At 38.6% G+C, this 19,323-nt stretch overlaps 1 protein-coding gene across 2 annotated transcripts in view; it reads left to right on the forward strand.

Annotated features, from left to right (window-relative positions):
- grb10b (growth factor receptor-bound protein 10b) overlaps positions 1 to 19,323 on the forward strand; it is an 84,680-nt gene that overhangs the window by 35,312 nt on the left and 30,045 nt on the right. For both annotated transcript variants that reach the window (XM_047360899.1, XM_047360900.1), the window contains 2 exons: positions 616 to 919; positions 7,696 to 7,840. In XM_047360899.1, coding sequence (XP_047216855.1) covers positions 616 to 919; positions 7,696 to 7,840 — 449 coding nt within the window. The remainder of the gene's footprint in view (positions 1 to 615; positions 920 to 7,695; positions 7,841 to 19,323) is intronic.

Here is a 19,323-nt window from a genome sequence, read left to right on the forward strand (position 1 = left end):
TTGAAAGAAATTCTTTCAGCTTTGCTTGACTCAGTGTAATCCTAGAGGAACCTTGAGACTGGGACGGGGGTTTAGCTTCGAGCAGGAAAACGACCCTAATCATACATCCAGAACTACAATAGTACAGTTTACATTAAATTCATATTCATTACAGCCCAGACCTAGATAACCATTTGGCAAGTCTTGAAAGGTTTGTTTCCCTGTAATTTGACTGAGCTTGAGCTATTTCAATCTGATATTCTTCACACTGATTTTTTATTATTTTGGAAAGAAAAATGGGCAGACGTTTTAGCCTCTAAATAGTCTAATTTGGAAAAGACATACCCCGTAAGACTTGCAGCTGTAATTAAAGTAAATGGTGGATTTTAGAGTATTAACTTGACTGGATGCCACATATGTATTCAGATTTTAATGTTGAAAACCATATATTATTTTACTTTCACTTCACAATTATCCACATCTGTGGGTTTGACACATAAAATCCCTATATATACTTTGAGGTTTATTGGTACTTGACAAAATGTGAAGTTTTAAACTAATGAAGACTTTGGAAGAGCACTCTATATTCCCACATTCCTTCACTGATGTGATCCATTTTTGTTTTTTGTTTGTCAGACGATGACGTGGACTTAGAGGCCCTGGTGAATGAAATGAACTCGTCTCTGGAGAGCCTTTACTCCACCTGCAGCGGTCAGCATACAGAGATAACCCCACTACTGCACAATGGACAGAACACTTGTTCACAACATCACCACCACCATCAACATCATCACATGCAGCACAACCAACCACGGCATCACCACTCCTCTCAGGTGTTGAACCATGCCTCTCCAGAGTCTCCATCCTCTGCCTCTTCAAATGTGGACCCCCCTCAGACTAAGCTTAGACGCTCACAGCCCATGCACATTCTTGCTGTCAGGTTAGTGTGAGACCTAAACTTTTCTTATTTTCTTAGAAATTAAATTTTTATGTTTACTTAATAAACTTCTTTATTAATTTATTATGAGGTTTTACGGCTGCCTGCATGCTTGCTAGCTATGAAGCTAATATTAGATCAAAAGCTGTAGAAACGAGGACTTTTTAGCTTGCATACTTTTGAGAAAAGCCTAAAAAAATGTATTCAGGTGAGTTGTATTGTTTGGGGGTTTTTAATTTTACTCTTTCATTGCGTTACTGTGTGTTCTTCCAGGATATCCCGAGCTTATGTTTAGGAAACAAATTTATCTGGATTTTTTTTTCTTATGAATCTTTACTGAAGGCTGAGTGATGAAGGTTTTTCCTTGACCAGTGTAAAAGTTTAAAAGTTAGTGCAGCTAATGGGTGATTGATGAAGCTCATTTATTTGTTAGTTTTAGGCCTTTAAATATAACAGATTATTGGCATTACAGATTAGATATTGATAAAGACAAGAAAAACACCAAATGGCTGTAACTTAGGGTTTAATGGAAGCCCACTACAGATAATTATACTCAAAGTTTTAGTGCTAATAAATGTATTACTTAGGTGTTATCATTTTGCCTGTAGAGACAAAATTGATTCTTTGAAAGTTAGTGTATATCTTTTTACAGAAAGGAAATCTTCTGTGGAGTTGAGTAACCTTCTGGTATGAAGTTAATTGAAAAAATGATGTAGTTTCAGTGAATTTTAGCTCAGTTTACGTCAGTAATTCATATAGTCTCAAATCACAACCAAAGTACTCTCTAGTCACTTTACATAAAAAGGAGGCCCAGTTCAAATCCAGTTACATTCATTTCAGTCACAGTTAGGTTCGTGTTGCATCCAAAAAGTTCAACAAGATGAAACCAGCAGATTGCATTGAATCTTGAGATCGCAACAATCCCCTATCTTAAGCAAATACGGGGCAACAGTGGGAGGGAACAGCTTCTTTTAAACAAGTAAAAATCATGACCAGAATCAGGATCACAGTTGGCGGTCTTCTGCCTTGACCAGCTTGCAGAAAATACATATAGACAAACATGGATGCTGTTGGCAATAAATACCTGCTTAGTGAAAGAAGAAAAACAGAGTTAAAAATAAAAAGTGGTTGACATCAGGAGTTAATGGGAAAGAAAAGGTGCTAATCCACTCTTCTAGCAGCTACGGCCCATAGCAGCAGAATTGACAGCATGTTTAACTTGAATCAGACAGGGTTTTAGCCTAGCCTTGAAAGTAAACAGAATGTCTGTCTCCCTGTTTTAAGCTTGGAGCTGATTCCACAAGAGAGGAGCCCGATTACTAAAAACTGTGCTTTTCATGCTACTGTTAGAAACTTTAGCAGCCCCAAGTAAACCTGCAGTCTGACAGAGACAATTGCTCTGTAGGGAATATAAGAAACTGATAGAGCTTGGTCATTCAGAGCTTTATAATTAAGAGCAAAGACCACCTTAAGATAAACTAAGACTAGAGAAATGTGATCTCTCCTTCTACCTTAAATCAGAACTTCTGCTGCAGCATTTTGGACTTTTATAGTCCAAAATCCGCTAATTATTTGCCCCAGATTGTCTAGTTGAAATGTACATTTCTACCATCCCCTTAAACCTGAAAACTCTGGGAAAGGTTAAAACATCTCTGTAATAAATATCCTAAAGTGCTGTTGTGTTTTCTAACCTTTATAGCTTGGGTTATTAGAGTTATTCTATGCTTTACATCAATGTTATGGGCAAACAATTTAAACCTTGTCTATACAGATCAGAACAATTAGCATATTGCAATCTGAGTTTCATTCAGGTACACTTGGACGAACTCTCAGGGGACTCACCTTTCAGTTAATAGCGATTTTGTCCAACCACTCCACCAAAAAGACGTTCACCGCAATTAAAGGTAATTTATCTTTACTCTATTGTTAATTAACTTTTATTTATGATGAAGTCCTTTTGTTCCAGGTTAGTCAGTTTAACTAAGCAGCCAATGCTAGAGTTATAGTTTATACCAGTTTTCTACAACTCACCAAGCTGATGAATATTTCATAAGCTGCAGAAACATCACATGTTATTCTGGATTTGTTGCAACGTTTATCTGCAGTTTGAACCTTGTGACTTTGTTGTGACTGGGAGACAGACAGAATCTGTGAGCCTTCTTAATGACGTCCAAAGATTTCTCTTAAGCACAAGTGGATTCCAGTCAAGGTTGTCAGATATGTGGTTAAAATCAAAAGATCCCTGACAAATCCCTTGAGAGAGACATAACAAAGACACAGGGAAATTAGGGAAATTACACATAACATCTTACCAAGTAGTTCTGTCTCATTTACATTGTAAAGTCTTATATGCAGATTGGTTGATAAATAAATGTTGAATCCATTTTGATTAATACAATAGGAGGGGTCCGCAACTTGTATTTACCTTCTTCATTTAGATAGATTTGTTTTTGGACAATAATGGGGGAAAGTGTGTCTTTTGGAGTTTAACACATTTTGTGTTATTTTGCATGCAAAAATATGTGGGCTTGCCAAAAGTTAATGGCAGATAGATACAACCAATTAAAGACTTTCTTGAATAAATAAAATAACAATAATTTTAAGTGTATTAAAACCACAAATTTTGAAAAACAGCCAAAAGTTACAAAAAATTTAGAATTCTCCAGATGGACCAAATATATCTATGAATAAAACCCAACTAAAATGAATTAATTTATCTTTACACTCTTTTTTTTTGCACACCATAAAATATTTTATGTTTCTGTAAAATAATTCAAAAACAAATAACTGTGATCTCCAACTTAATAGTTATGAGGGAGACATTAAATAATTTGTACATTTATTGCATCAATTAAGAGGACAGGCGTGGTTAGCATTGCTAACAGCAGTCCCTTTGTGGATTCCCTGTGGAGTAAGTAGACCTATCTGGGATATCTTAAAAACTTTCCAAATCAAGCATCTTCTGTGTTAGACAGAATTGGACTATTCAAAAGAACAAAACAGAGAAACTTTGCTGTAAAATGTTCAGCTGTTTAGATTTCTTAAGCCGCAGATTTACCTTTGCACGCCAGATGTCTTGAGAAGAATGTCCCTTTGACTTTGATTCTGTTCTTAAGGTTCACAGTATTTACTGCAGTTCCGAACGTAAACAGTGGGTGTCACTCTAGATCAAATCTCACTTGGTCGCAGAATAAGAATCTATAGAGGAAGTGTATTTCTTCCTTTCTGTTTAAACTAACTTTATTGAACAATTTCACATTTTTGGGTTTCTAGATCATGTTCATCTATAACACGGAGACGTTTCTTAGCATTTGCATTTTCTAGTACTTTAAAGGCTTTTACATAAGATAGAAACTTTTTTTTTTTGGACTTCTGTATATTTCCCAAGAATTAGAAGAGTGTTCATCAAGTCAGACTTTTTTTTAACTTTTGGAAATAAGTCCATATATTATATCCTTCTGACAGATTTCCTTCAGCTGAGAAACTCTTGGGTGCAACCACAAAAAATGCCAAAAAGCTTAAGAAAACATACAATTAAAAAATAGTCTATAGATTCAATATTATTGTCACAAAATTAACAACAGTTGGTCTCAACTCATAGCGCAGGAAGTGCTTTTCCACTATAGCTCCAGCTACAAAGCTTGTTAATTTTTAGCCATTTAAAAAGGTTTTGCAACACGTTACAATGAATTAAATCTGTTTTTGCTTGTAAAAACTAATTTGCTTTTGGACTACCTTGATGCTCTTCCTGTCTGGCGAGTAGTCTGATACAAAAATGGGTGATCTGCACGACTGGCCAAAATGATAGGATGCGCCCCCTACAGATGGTGCATGACCGTGGACTTTTGTGGCGAGACACAGTTCGGCAGGACAGAAAAGGCTGGTTTAAACCAGGTGTAGCTCATTTTTGTGGCAGCTTGAATGAACAGCCAACATGCCCCCAAATAAAATACAGCTTCCATTCTGAAGGTTCTTAAACCTTTTGTGCTTTGTCTGACTTCATTTAGAAAAGCCTCACTGAAAGGGAAAATGCCTATCTCTGAATCAATAAGTGACTTCCACACCACAGAGTTTTGTTGATGCTTATATATACATGGGCCCGTATTCACAAAGATTATCAGAGTCCTCTCAGAGAGCTCCCAACTTAGCCTAAGAATTCCTGGCAAGGAGTCCTAACTTAAGAGTGATTCATCGAGCTGCTGATAGCAATTCTGAGCGAGGAGGGAACAGAAACCTTTATCTTAGCGAGGAGGTGTGGTTGATCCCGTTGCAAGATGTGACGCTGTCTTCTAAGAGCTCATATTGGTTGTTACAAAAAAAACAAATATTTTAAGAAAAAACTAATTTACATGCTCATCATTATTTAAATTTGCTTATTGTTATGCTGGTCATTTTCCTACTTCATCTGTTTAAAATTAATGCGCACATTCACCTGTCAGAATTTACTGGGATTGCGTTCTTGTATATGTCAAGTCAAGTTTATTTATACAGCGCTTTTCAGCAACAAGGCACTCAAAGCGCTCTATAAAGCATTAAGATTTGGAAAAACTACCAAGACAAGATTGAGAATAAAAGTTTGGGAAAACCGAACTGGATAGAGGAGTAGAGCCTGATGTTGGCACAGCGTGGAAAAGAGAATAGAGTGTTGAAAAGTAAAATTGGTTCCAAGATCACAATGCGAACAAAGAGGCAGGCTTGGGAGTGCACTGCCAAGTAGAGCAAAGCGTCGTTCACTCTGCATTTTCGCAGCAACCTGGAATGTGAGAATTGCTGGTACCTGCTGCAATCAGAAGCTACAGATGAGATTGCAGCACCCAAGCAAGCTTCTCTGCAGACAGAGGAGCATTGTAGATAACCATTTAGGCTTAGCAAATACTTATTCATCTCTCTCTTTGCATCTTCCCTGTATGTATATAGTGATTAGATTATTTTTATCTTGTGTATTTATGTATATGTTTTTCAACTTTTTGAAAGCATTTTACGGTCTGTAAATAATATTTAGGTTCTTCTGTACTATGTTGTTTGTATATTTTTCACTTATTATTCATGGTTATTTATTAATGTTTCTATTATTTATTTATCCTTTCCTAGATCACCTTACTAGAGGAGGTTGTTCTGCTACTGAAACTATTTAATTTCCCCCTAGGGGGATTATAAAGTTGATCTTATCTCTATATTAATAATTGTATGATTCTTATAGACGCTCATTTACTCAGGTGTTTAGGGGGTGGATCCAAGCAGGATTGAGCTGGCATTGTCTTATTAATTCACAGTTGCTCATTGTACAAAGAAAATCTCTGCTTTCTTTCTTAAAATTCATCAGATTCCAAGATATGGCTTTTAAAGACGTCACTAGGAGCTTTTATTTTTTAGTTTTATCAATCAGGGCAGGGTGCGTCTAAAATAGTCTGATTCTGATGACCAGACTGTTTCTCTGCCCATTTAGGTAGTTGTTAGGAAAAGAAGGTTTATCACAAAAATATCGGGTAATGTTTCTGTGTGGGATTTTTGCTTTCAGAACTAAACAGTCTAAAACTGTAACTGTCATCGGAGTATACAGCTGGAAGGACAGAAAGGAGAAAAGAAGAGCAATTCCAAGTCTAAATAGTGATTCATTTATACCTGTGGGGGAAAAGAAAATACGGCAGCAAACTTCAAGCTGACACTGCCTTCAGTGCGCATGCATAACCACACACTGATGCAAAGCTCAAGCCGTTTTTTCTCTCCTCATTTAAGAATAAAGCTTTTTCTGCACACTATCACCCTTTCACATCCTCTTTATAATTGGGTATAACATTTCTTCGCTGTTTCTAGTCTGTAACCTTTGAATGACCCGTTCCTCCTTGTCACTCCTCCTTTGCCTCAGACTACACCAGCAGGGGGAGAAAGTAAAAACTCTCAATTTGTTTGAGTTCTCCTTACTTGTGTGCATTCAAACGCACACACAACCACACACAAACACACACACATCCAGGCTGCAGAACGATAGCTTCACGCATACATTACACACAAACAGCTTCAAAGCAAAGCTGGTGTCAATTCCTATTTTTCGCCCTCGGACTGTATGAGAGAAACAGAGTGGGATGATCAGGTAATGTAGTATTCTTTCTTATGAGTTCTCTCTCTCTCTTTCTCTCTTTCTGTGTCTCAAACACACACCCACACATATGCTGGCTCCGAAGTTCCTATTATACAGGACTGACCTCTGGATAACCCTACTCTCAGGCTCATATGGGACGACATCAAAAGGCCTGATCCCTTTTGAACTTGCTGGGTTCTATAGATTGACAAAGAGAATTGCAGAAAAGGGCTGTTACAATGTATTTTTAACTTCCGATCTAAAATATTACTATCTGACCTGCTCATTTGGAAAAGAAAAAAATTAAACCCATCTGTCATATAGCCCTTTGCGGCTCACGCTGCATCTATTTTATTCAAAAAATCAGCTTTAATGTGATGTCTTGATTTGTGATAAATATTTCAAGAAATTAGCACGTAAGCTATGGGAGGATATGATTTCCACTTGCTTTGGGACCGCTCATTACGGCCAGATCAGACAGAAACACAGATGAGACTGTGCTGCAGTGGGTCTCTCCAGCTCTAATTTTCTATGTTTCAGCAACTCGTTCGAAACTTTTTCTATTTCACTCTTTTTCAGAGACACCTCAAGGTCATACTTTTGGCTTTGGTTTATGCTGCTTAAATTACAAGGAAAATACTGCTAACTTCACAAAGAAAGATAAAATATAAAGGTCTATGTTCTGTTTTTGGGTGTTCAGGAAGTTGCAGGAGGAGGAGCAGCAGTTCAGGACGTCGTCTCTCCCAGCCATTCCCAACCCCTTCCCTGAGCTCTGCAGCCTGGCGAGCTCCCCGGTCCTCAGTCCTGGGTCACTACCTCCTGGAGAACCTACTTCAGGCAACCATGTGAGTCAAACATCACACATTAAGGAGGTTAAAAAAGATCTTAATATGTTTATCTGCATTACACAGAAAACACTGTCCTCGTTAGTACAGTACCTTGCAATGGTATTCACACCCCTTCAAACTTTTTCACATTTTTTCATGTTAACCACAAACTGCATTTTTAATACATTTTTTAAAACACTCAAAATTGCACATTTGTATTAAGCCCTCTTTTAATCTGACACCCCTAAAGAAAATCCAGTGTAACCAATTGCTTTCTGAATTCACTTAGTTGGTAAATAGATTATCCCTGTTAAATTTCAGTATTAATCCAGCTGTTCTGTGAAGGCCTTTGAGGTTTGTTAGGGAACATCAGTGAACAAATGGCATCTTGAAGACCAAAGAAAACATCAAACAGGTCAGGGAGAAATATGTGGAGAACTTTACTGTGTTTTAAAACAATATACCAAGCTTTGGACATCTCACAGAGCACTGTTCAATCTTGTACCTAAAAATAGACTGAAACAAAAAAGAAAAACGATTTATCTCCACCTAAACTGAGGCACCAGCCAATGAGATCCATAATAAAAGAAGCTGCCAAGGGGTCCACAGTAACTCTGGATGGGCTGCAGAGATCCACAGATCAGGTGGATGAATCTGTTGATGGGAACTATTAGTCATAGACTAAGTGTGTCAGGAAGAAAGCCATTGTTGCAAACTAGTCATACAAAGTCCTTCTTTTAGTTTGCCATGATCAATGAAAGGGACACAGCAAATGTATGGAAAAAGGTGCTCTGGCCAAATGAAACCAGAACTAAGCTTTTTTGTTTACATGTACAATACCATTTATGGTGGAAAGGTAACACTGCAAATCACCCTGAACACACCAATTTCCACGGTGAAACATGATAGTGGCAGCTTCACGGTGTGGTAAATTGTTTTCTCTAGTTAATACAAATGAGCTAGTCAGGGCTGATAGGAAGATGGACAGAGCAAAATGCAGGGCAATCCTGGAAGATGATTATGCATTTCTTTTTGTCGGTCTATCACAAAAAGTTCAGGGGTTTATGAATACTCTGTTATTGACCTGTTTTGGGTGTCTTAACTTAGCCGACAGGAGTTGCAGTTGGTGTGGTTTTCTGCTGCTGTAGCTCATTTGCTTTAATGTGATGTGCATTCATAGATGGCATTATGTATACCTTGAATTGTTGCCATATAATTAACTAAGGGGCTGTTTTTGATCACATACAGTTGCACAGGTGTGCCTAATAAAGTGGCAGTTGGGTGTTTACATAGGATCACTTGATTGTATTCTTTATTTTTTCTTAGTGGAAAAACAAAAGAAGTGAGGAGCTCAGTGTGTTTTTATGTACATACCTACCTGCACACACGTCTGCGCTTCTGCTGTCCTATCTGTTAATTGGAAGTCAGATCCCCCCACCCCCAGTCATGTCGTTAATGGTCCTCATATGGAAGCAGCCAATTCTGGTTACGGCAACATAGAGGTTTACCGTAATATGAGGGCAGACAGTTTCTCATAAATACTCCCCCTGGCTGGGATCTGGGGCTTTTCTTTTCAAGGCTTCTACTACTGCTACAGAATCACACACTGCAGTTCCTGCTAATTCATTTCAAGCCAAAACACAAGTCTGACTTTAATATGTGCTGCTTTTTCCATCTTAGATGTCATCTCAGTTTTCACTTCGTGGATTGATGAACCCTCTTCATCCACTTAGCACCAAAACATGGAGATGTTTGGGTTTGAATTACCATCAGTTACATAAGTTAACGGTACTCGTTATTGCGGGAAGAAGCTTTGGAAGCTTCAGTTTGTTTTGCTGGCTTTTAGTGGGAATGTTTTGGGTTTTTTGTCTTTAGAGACTGTTTTAAACTCGAATTACAAGCTGTGGTACAAACTCTGCAGCTCAGGTTGTTCTTATGGTAAATAGGTCAACATTTACTGTAGTACAAAGTTGTTGTGAATTTAATGACTTGCTGTGCCCCGGTTGTAAATAAGCAAAAGCAGGCTAGGCTTGTAAATAATTAGACGCCAGTTTATTGTAGCTTGTGGCTCAAGATTGGGAATGTCATTCTCACATGGCCTGTTAGTAGCACAGTAAAAACCAGGGACTGAACCAGACAGTCAAAGGATGTGGAGGGGAAGTACTAGCAGAAGTAACTAACTTGCAGGATCTTTCAGTAATCACACCCTATTATTATTCATGGCATGGCTCCAGGATACATATGAAGGCAATATATATGACTAACTTTTCTTGTTTGGATCTTTTCACTTTTATGTGGCATGGGCACATGATCATGCTGTAAAATGGCAGAGAGAAAATTAGACAGTTAGTAAAGGCTTATAATCACAAATCAGTTTTTTTTCTTCTGTCTTACCAGTTTTAGATTAATGCTTATGTCTGTTTAGAGTTTGCAGTTAAATGGTATATACATTGTTTTTTCTGCTCCAGGCTGAAGAAGTCTTAGCAGGCTGCATTAATTTCTATAATGAAACTAAATATTTATGCGCCTTCCACCTGAATGCTGTCATTCGTGCAAATTTCCTTTCTGTGTGTCTGGTTCACCTTCATTATGCGATCCTGCTCCATTGTAACACATTCAAAGCTGATGAAGATTTGGTTTCTTTAAATTTCCTCGCCATAGCTAATTATTGAAATACTGAAATGTTTATTGTATAGTTTGTTAATTGAAAAAGAGGAAAATTGGAATTGATAAAAAAACTCATCTTATCTGATTGCAGGGAGTGAAATTAAACAAAACAAAACGGTTTACTACTCCACTTTTAGAAATGGATGAGCAGCAGTTCTACATGTTTGGTAGATCACTCATCTATCGTATCTGGTATTAAAAACCCTCAAGCTAAACCTAATAACAGTCATCATAATTTCCACCCAAGAATTTGTGATAACTGGCAATGAGTCTAATGCATCGCTTGCCGACTCTTCTTTTCAGAACTGTGTTAGTATAGGTTAATTGGAGGGTTTTCAAGCATAGATGCCCTGTTTAAGGTCATACCTCAGCATCTCAATTGGATTTAAGTCCAGTCTTTGACTATGATACTCTAAAATCTTCATATGTGTTTTTTAGTCATTCAGTGGGTGACTTGTTTCTGAGCTTCTAATCATTGTTCTGCTGTATAACCCAAGTTAAATTGGGCTTAATGTCAAAATTGATGGCTGGCCCTTCCCCTTGAGTATTTTCTGACAAAAAGAGGACTTAATGGTGCCATCAATTGTAGCAAGTCATGAAGATCATGAAACAGCAAAGCAGCCCAGACCATCACACTATCACCACCATGTTTGACTCTTGGTATGCTGTTCTTTTATGCTGTTAGTTTTACTCCAGATCTAAAGGGACAAACACTTTCCAAAAAAAATCCTTTTATGATAAATTGCTTTTATTTTTTCATTCCGCTGAGTATATACCAAAATGTCTTGGGGATCATCAAGATGTTTTTTGGGACAGGCTTTAGTGTTGTTTTGGATAGCAGTGGATTTGGCCTCGGAACACTCCCATGGATGCCATTTAGCTATTCTTATTGTTAAATCATGAGATCTTTTGGTCTTCTTCAAGTTGTCAAACATGTTCTATCTTAGTGAATTCTTGATTCTATGGCCCTGTTTACACAGCAATGTTTTCTTGTGAAAACAGAAAGGTTTAGCTGCGTTTCTACTGTTTGTTCCCAAAACAATGGCGCACATTTTCTCTGAAAACGGGTGTAACGGGTTGCAGAGTGTAATGGTTTGGCAACGGCGTGGTCTCTGTTGTTGTGTAGACGGGAAAAATTTAATCTTTCTAATGGGGAAGCCCTGACTCATGCACAGTATGACAGAAATCTGTAGAGGTGGGTAGAGGCAGCGTGGTAAATATAAATGTTTCAGCTGGCAGGTGGTAGCACTTGCAGGCATAGACATGAATAGCCATGGTCAAGAATTAACCGTAAAGGATAGACATGGCAAAGCGAACAGTCATGGACAGGCATGGCATGGCAAACAGGATTCTCCAGCAAGGAATGAGCAGAACAGAAGAGTACATATAGGGCAGGGCACAGGTGGAAACAGTGAGATGGATGGGCATTTAGCAGGTGGGCCGAATGAAGCTGATTATGGTCTGACAGTAGCAGGGAACCAAAACATGACAGGAACTAAACACAATCTAACCACGGGAAAATCTTGCAAATGTAACAGAACATAAAATGCACCATACACAGAACATATAAGAAACAAAACCTAAAGGAATAAACTGAAGCACCACCTGAAAAACATAATCAGGATCAGACAACCTCCCCCCCAAAAAAACTTAAACACCTACAATTAATGCCAGATATCAACCATAAAAATGGTGGATTTCAATGTACTGAGCTGTGCTAGATGTGTTAACAGAAACAGAAAATACAGTTTTAAATGGATCGTTGTCGTGTAAGCAGGGCCTATAAGTCTGGCATTAATGAGGCCTAGATGTGGCTGGCACTGCACAGCTACAGTCTTCAGTAAGGTATATTCACATCTTGTTGCTGCTGCTGCTGCTGATGTTTTGATTCAGTGAAGTTAGCTGAAGAGCTAGACTAATGCTAAATTTTTTTCTCTGTTTGTATGTGACTTGTTGATCATTTGGCTCCTAACATTTATCAGGGTGGTTCCAGTTAATCAAAATCTGCATAATAAGTTATTCTCCTGATTTCAAAAATGTAATCTTTGCTATCAACACCCTAAAATTTAATGAGCAGTGTTATGTTTGCTATGCATGCCACCTGATACAGACACACAGGAATATGCACCAGCCAATATAGTCTCTCTTTCTCTGTGTACATCATTGTAAAGGGTGACTATTACATTCTTTGGTAAAACTCAGACTCCTCAGATTGACAAAATAATGCACACAGCCTGTAAAATAGCTCTGCAAGCCATGTTTAAAGTTCAACTGGAATTGAGCTTTAAACATGCTGTTCAAATAAAACATGGTTTCCTGGGTGTACTGCTGATAAAATCACTTACTATACCTCAACAACAGGTATCAGGAGTTTAATCAGGGAATTCAGTATTGTTTAAAAAACCTTGACAAGCTGATAATTGGTATTGGAACAGAACACAATAACTGCCAGTTGTGATTAACTTTAATTTATTTATTTTTATTTAATTATTAATAATTAGTTTTACTAAGTATAATAAAACCATAATTTTTACGTAAATCATAAATAAGTCTTACACCATGTGATTAAATATCATCAAAACTGCTTAGAATGCATAAAGCCTAAAGAAGAGAAAAATTCTCTATTGATCTCACAATGCCCAGGAACCCAGAGTGGCAGGCTGTGAGATTTGAACCAGGGTACTTGTGGCATCTCCATGACGCAAATGCCCTGCTCTCTGACCACAAGGACACCAATCCCCCAAAAACATACTAAGGGTGATGAACTTTTCCTCCATAGATTTTCCAAACTACCGAAAAAGAACAATGACGTGGAAAGCAATGGAAATTTTAATTGATTGTTTGTGTGCATACACACTGTATACAAACTCATGTAAACTCATGTGAGAATGCTGCACATCCATACATGCATTCGAGTGTTAGTCATTTAGATACATGTGTGTTTACATTCGCAAGCCCCTTTATGAGCTCTGCAAACTATTTACATCACTGGCAGTGTCTCTCTGTTGTTGATGGCAATGGAAAGTATATCTCACTGTAGCTTTTCTTCAGTGGAAATTCAACTCAGCACCTTTTTCCACAAAGAACTCTCCCAAGGAGCGTTCTCACACTCAAATCTCCACATGTCCAACTTTAGAGACACACGGAGCACTAACTTTAAAACAAAATGATCTGCTTTCCAGTGGTTAGGATCCATAAAGGAGACAGTGATTTGTTTTAGGTTTGACAAGAGGGATCTGAAGAAGGTAAATTATGTGCACACTCTCAAAGACCTCTGACCTTCATCATTAGAACCACATGTGCCCTATTTAGTGCCTCTTTTTTCCCTTTCTGTTTATCTTCTTCTCACCGTCTTTTTGTCTTTTCTGTGTCTATCCGTCTTGCTGCCCTCCAAATATCCACTGCCAAATTGCTTTTCAGTTTCTCTGTTTAAGTTTAATGAATTTTCCAACCTCCCGGCACTTTCTGACAGAATCTAATGCTTGTCGCTCTCCTTGCTTCATTCCTTGGCCTCTGTGAGGGAGACATGGAGGATGTAGTGCGGGGCTGTCAGGAATTGCTGGCCAAGATGTTTGACATGACCATATGATTCCCAGTTACCAACCCCCACCCCTGTCTTCCCTCATTTCTCAAGTCTCAGGCCTCATCTCCCCAGCTTGCCCTTCTCACTGTACACTCTGGCTGGACAGGATTTCAAGCTCTGCAGGACTTGAATGCCAGTCTTAAAGTAGAAGTTGTTTTCTGTTCTTTAAATGTAGACTCAATGAAATGTGCAGCGGTTTATTTGGATGTTTTTTAACATCTACAGGATGTTTAAGAACATTAAACTGAGTATCTGTCATTTATAAGAACTGACAGTAGTCCACTGTGGTATGTGTGAAAAGCTGCACAAATTCTTTAAAAGCTGACTTCCTCTCTCTGCTTAGGGTCAATACCAACATCACTTTAGGTATGTGTCATGTTCAAATGTCTAAATGGAAAAAGAATGCACAGATCGTGGCATGCTAAAGTGAAAAACAGCAATAACTATGGATAAAAACTCGTCAGATTTAGCAGATTTAATGGAAGTGACTTTGTCATGTATTGAGAGTTAAATTACTTTGCAGAAATCATCAGCATGTTACCATAAATATATGATATGTAAATGATGAGCATAGATTGGTCCCTCCTTGCTGCAGTGAAACGTGTTATTTTGTTGCTGTTACCATTTTGAGAATAGTGTGTGTCAAAGGGCAGATTTTTCCACTGTAAAAGATTGGAATGCTATCAGTGGCCAAACTGTTGGCGTCGATGTGTGAGAACATCTGTTGCCATGTGCATGAGTGTGTGTATTTAAAAGCGAGGCTGTGCCTATGAACCGGTTCTGGTTTGTGTATTCTGTGTGTGCATTCGACTTTATGAGCAGAAAAGCTTTCGCGTGAACCCCTGCACGGGTGCCTGCACGGTGTGTTTATGTCTGTGCGAGCTCTGCTTCTCGTTGCAGAGTTGATGCATTCTGCAAGCTGCGTTGTGCAGAAATCAAAGGTGAGGCGGTGGCAGAAATCTGCTGGCTCACTCATCCAGCAGCCTGCTTGCTTTTCAATGGACCTAAAGTGAAATGAAAAACACACATACAGGCACCTGTGCAATTTCATCACAGGATAGCAAAGCTTATGTGATTCTGGCAGCACATACTAGTCTGATTAAAAGAATATTTGTCACTTAGATTCTTTATTTCTTTTTGATTTGCACATATAAAAACATAAATAATACGCTTAAACAACGTTTCATTGAATTTGTGCATGTGTGCGTTCATGTGTATTCATTTAAACCATGCATGGCTTGTTGGCCCCATTATTCCCAATATTGTGTCTAGTCTTACACACAGTCAGTTCTTCGTTTGCATGCTTTGTAGCAGTGGTAAAAAGAGCATGCCGGCACTACAGAAACCTTTTGTCAGTAAACGTAGCACTGCTTTCCTCTACTCTCAGACACAAGCAAACCAGTTTACACACAGGTCATTGCGACCGAGTGAATTTGCAGCTTTCACTGTTGTGAAATACAAATTGTTTCACTGCTGTTGAACAAATCTGACTTGGAGGGGAGCCAGACAGGTTGCGGTTTAGTCTGGAACATTTCATGTTTCAGCGCCATATTCTTCTCAAGCTGTTATATGGAAACATGCTGGGACCTGTGAGCTAGCTAGGACAACTCACTAGTTTCAACATCAGGGAAAGACAGGTTGAGTTGATTGATTCATTTCTATTATTGAAATTATTTTGTGTTGCCGAATTTAAGCTGTTACTGACCCCTGCAAAGCGTTACTAATTAAAGAAAGCATATACAATTCTAGTTAAATCGTGGACATTCAATTATTTGAGTCACCGTATTTTTTGGTTTTTCATTGGTGGTAAAAAGTCTTGTTGCCTGGTTCCAAGATATTTTAGGAGGTTTTTATAGGTTGCCTTAGCCAAGTTTGTTAAAACAGCACCATTGGGACTCGTGCCGAGCCGCTAAAATCAACCTAGCCCATATACCAAGAGCCAGTTGTAAAATTAGGGAATGAGCAGCTGTGAACAGTTGAAGAAGGGCAAGACTTTTGTATGAAGGCTGTCAGAGGCTAGACGAGTCATTTCCCGACACCAGCTTAAACAGAACTTTCAGTAAACCTGCTTAGTAAGACCTTTCAGGTTTGGGGAAGTCCGGACTCATTGGATGGAGAGCTGGTTTGAGCAATCCCTTTAGACATAGGGAAGTAGGAGGGAGGGGTTAGCTCATCGGACAATGAAAGGTGGCGCTCGAACAGGGACCCTGACAATCTGCCACTGCCCCACTGCAACAGAGACGCTAACACAAACAGCCACAAACACATGTTCTTTTTAGAACTACTGTAAGCCAAGATGATTAGTCTGAGGAAAGGGTTGGTTTAAAAAAATGGGCTTGTTAAACTGCCATTAGACAAAGGTCGTTTGAATCAGGGCAGCAGATCCTAGCTAGTGCAAATTCCATTGCAAAATGTTCATCACCTGTCACTAAGACCTACCTCATTACTGCAGAGTCGAAAACTACATGCACAGGAGCTGGATCGAATGATTAAAAAGAATTTAGAATCATTATGAATTATTTAGGTGCTTATATTTGGACATTTTAAGCTTCTGTATAAGTTAAATATGTGATGTATGTAAACTTTTTTATAATCATTGCTGTGCTCAAGAGTTTACATACAGCTTTGAAAATGCAAATCTCTGTGTTTGCTTGTGTTCTGTCGTTGCACAAAGACAGCTATGTGTTGCTGCCTGTAGCTATTTTATCTGGCCAGAACTGAACACAGCTTCCAGACTCATGTAGGTCATGGAGACTGCATTTCCCTATCTTTTAGACCTTCTCCCCATCCTCTCTCTCTCTCTCTCTCTCTCTGGTTTGCTCCTTCTATGTCTCTCTCACTGTGTCTGGAAAAAGTAGGACAACTCAGATCTCTGAAACTGCTGCTGTGAATGGGTAGAAAAGAAGGTAGGATGTAGGAATTAGCAGAATGGGATAGGAGGTGATCCAATGAAGGGAACAAAGATGGGGAAAATTCTTGTCAAATTGTAGGACTTATTTAAAGACTTATAACTGAGAAATTCTGATGCTACAATTCACATTTTCTGTTATAAGTTGCATTTACAGTAAAGTGCAAAGAGTCAAGTGAAAATAAATTTACATTTGTTATTGGTTTAAGTTAGTTACAACATTTTTAGTCAGAAACATTTCAGGCATCGCAGTGTGGTAAAAAAAAGAAAAGGAAAAGGGTTTGTTAATTTTATAATGTTTTTAGAGTGTGGCCCCTTGCATTGCTTTAAAATGTAATCAACACATTTTAATGTACAGGTCCTTCTCAAAATATTAGCATATTGTGATAAAGTTCATTATTTTCCATAATGTCATGATGAAAATTTAACATTCATATATTTTAGATTCATTGCACACTAACTGAAATATTTCAGGTCTTTTATTGTCTTAATATGGATGATTGTGGCATACAGCTCATGAAAACCCAAAATTCCTATCTCACAAAATTAGCATATCATTAAAAGGGTCTCTAAATGAGCTATGAACCTAATCATTTGAATCAACGAGTTAACTCTAAACACCTGCAAAAGATTCCTGAGGCCTTTAAAACTCCCAGCCTGGTTCATCACTCAAAACCCCAATCATGGGTAAGACTGCCGACCTGACTGCTGTCCAGAAGGCCACTATTGACACCCTCAAGCAAGAGGGTAAGACACAGAAAGAAATTTCTGAACAAATAGGCTGTTCCCAGAGTGCTGTATCAAGGCACCTCAGTGGGAAGTCTGTGGGAAGGAAAAAGTGTGGCAGAAAACGCTGCACAACGAGAAGAGGTGACCGGACCCTGAGGAAGATTGTGGAGAAGGGCCGATTCCAGACCTTGGGGGACCTGCGGAAGCAGTGGACTGAGTCTGGAGTAGAAACATCCAGAGCCACCGTCCACAGGCGTGTGCAGGAAATGGGCTACAGGTGCCGCATTCCCCGGACCTGGGCTACAGAGAAGCAGCACTGGACAGTTGCTCAGTGGTCCAAAGTACTTTTTTCGGATGAAAGCAAATTCTGCATGTCTTTCGGAAATCAAGGTGCCAGAGTCTGGAGGAAGACTGGGGAGAAGGAAATGCCAAAATGCCAGAAGTCCAGTGTCAAGTACCCACAGTCAGTGATGGTCTGGGGTGCCGTGTCAGCTGCTGGTGTTGGTCCACTGTGTTTTATCAAGGGCAGGGTCAATGCAGCTAGCTATCAGGAGATTTTGAAGCACTTCATGCTTCCATCTGCTGAAAAGCTTTATGGAGATGAAGATTTCATTTTTCAGCACGAACTGGCACCTGCTCACAGTGCCAAAACCACTGGTAAATGGTTTACTGACCATGGTATCACTGTGCTCAATTGGCCTGCCAACTCTCCTGACCTGAACCCCATAGAGAATCTGTGGGATATTGTGGGTCTTGAGTCTCTCAACGTTCTCTTCACAACACTCTGGATGAGCTAAAGGCCGCTATCGAAGCATCCTGGGCCTCCATAAGACCTCAGCAGTGCCACAGGCTGATTGCCTCCATGCCACGCCGCATTGAAGCAGTCATTTCTGCAAAAGGATTCCCGACCAAGTATTGAGTGCATAACTGTACATGATTATTTGAAGGTTGACGTTTTTTGTATTAAAAACACTTTTCTTTTATGGGTCGGATGAAGTATGCTAATTTTGTGAGATAGGAATTTTGGGTTTTCATGAGCTGTATGCCAAAATCATCCGTATTAAGACAATAAAAGACCTGAAATATTTCAGTTAGTGTGCAATGAATCTAAAATATATGAATGTTAAATTTTCATCATGACATTATGGAAAATAATGAACTTTATCACAATATGCTAATATTTTGAGAAGGACCTGTAACTGAAATAATAGGTAGCAACATGAAAAAAAACTGTAACTAAATATGTTTTTGCTATTATCAAAAAACTTTCAACTTTTAAAAATATGTTTTAAAATTATGTATTTATGAAGATTTTTATTTTGCTTAAAATATTTCTTTCATTTCCCTTTTACAACTGGATTTTTCTCTTTTTATATAATCTGAAATCTTTGTCTCATCAAATAAAGGAAATATGAACATCCAGAATATATTTTGAGCTTGTTAAGGTTAAATTAAATCTGTGACCACACAGCAACTGCTAGGCCTTGCCATAAAGCAAGTGGACCATCTCCATGCTATTCATAAAATCCAGTCAGTGTTGTCCCTCTTTGTCTGCTCTGTCCTTTTGCTCCATCCCTGCTGTAATTGGACAGTGGCTTGAGATCAGCAGTGGTC

The sequence above is a fragment of the Girardinichthys multiradiatus genome, chromosome 3 (genome assembly GCF_021462225.1).
Source record: "Girardinichthys multiradiatus isolate DD_20200921_A chromosome 3, DD_fGirMul_XY1, whole genome shotgun sequence".
Lineage (NCBI taxonomy): Eukaryota > Metazoa > Chordata > Actinopteri > Cyprinodontiformes > Goodeidae > Girardinichthys > Girardinichthys multiradiatus.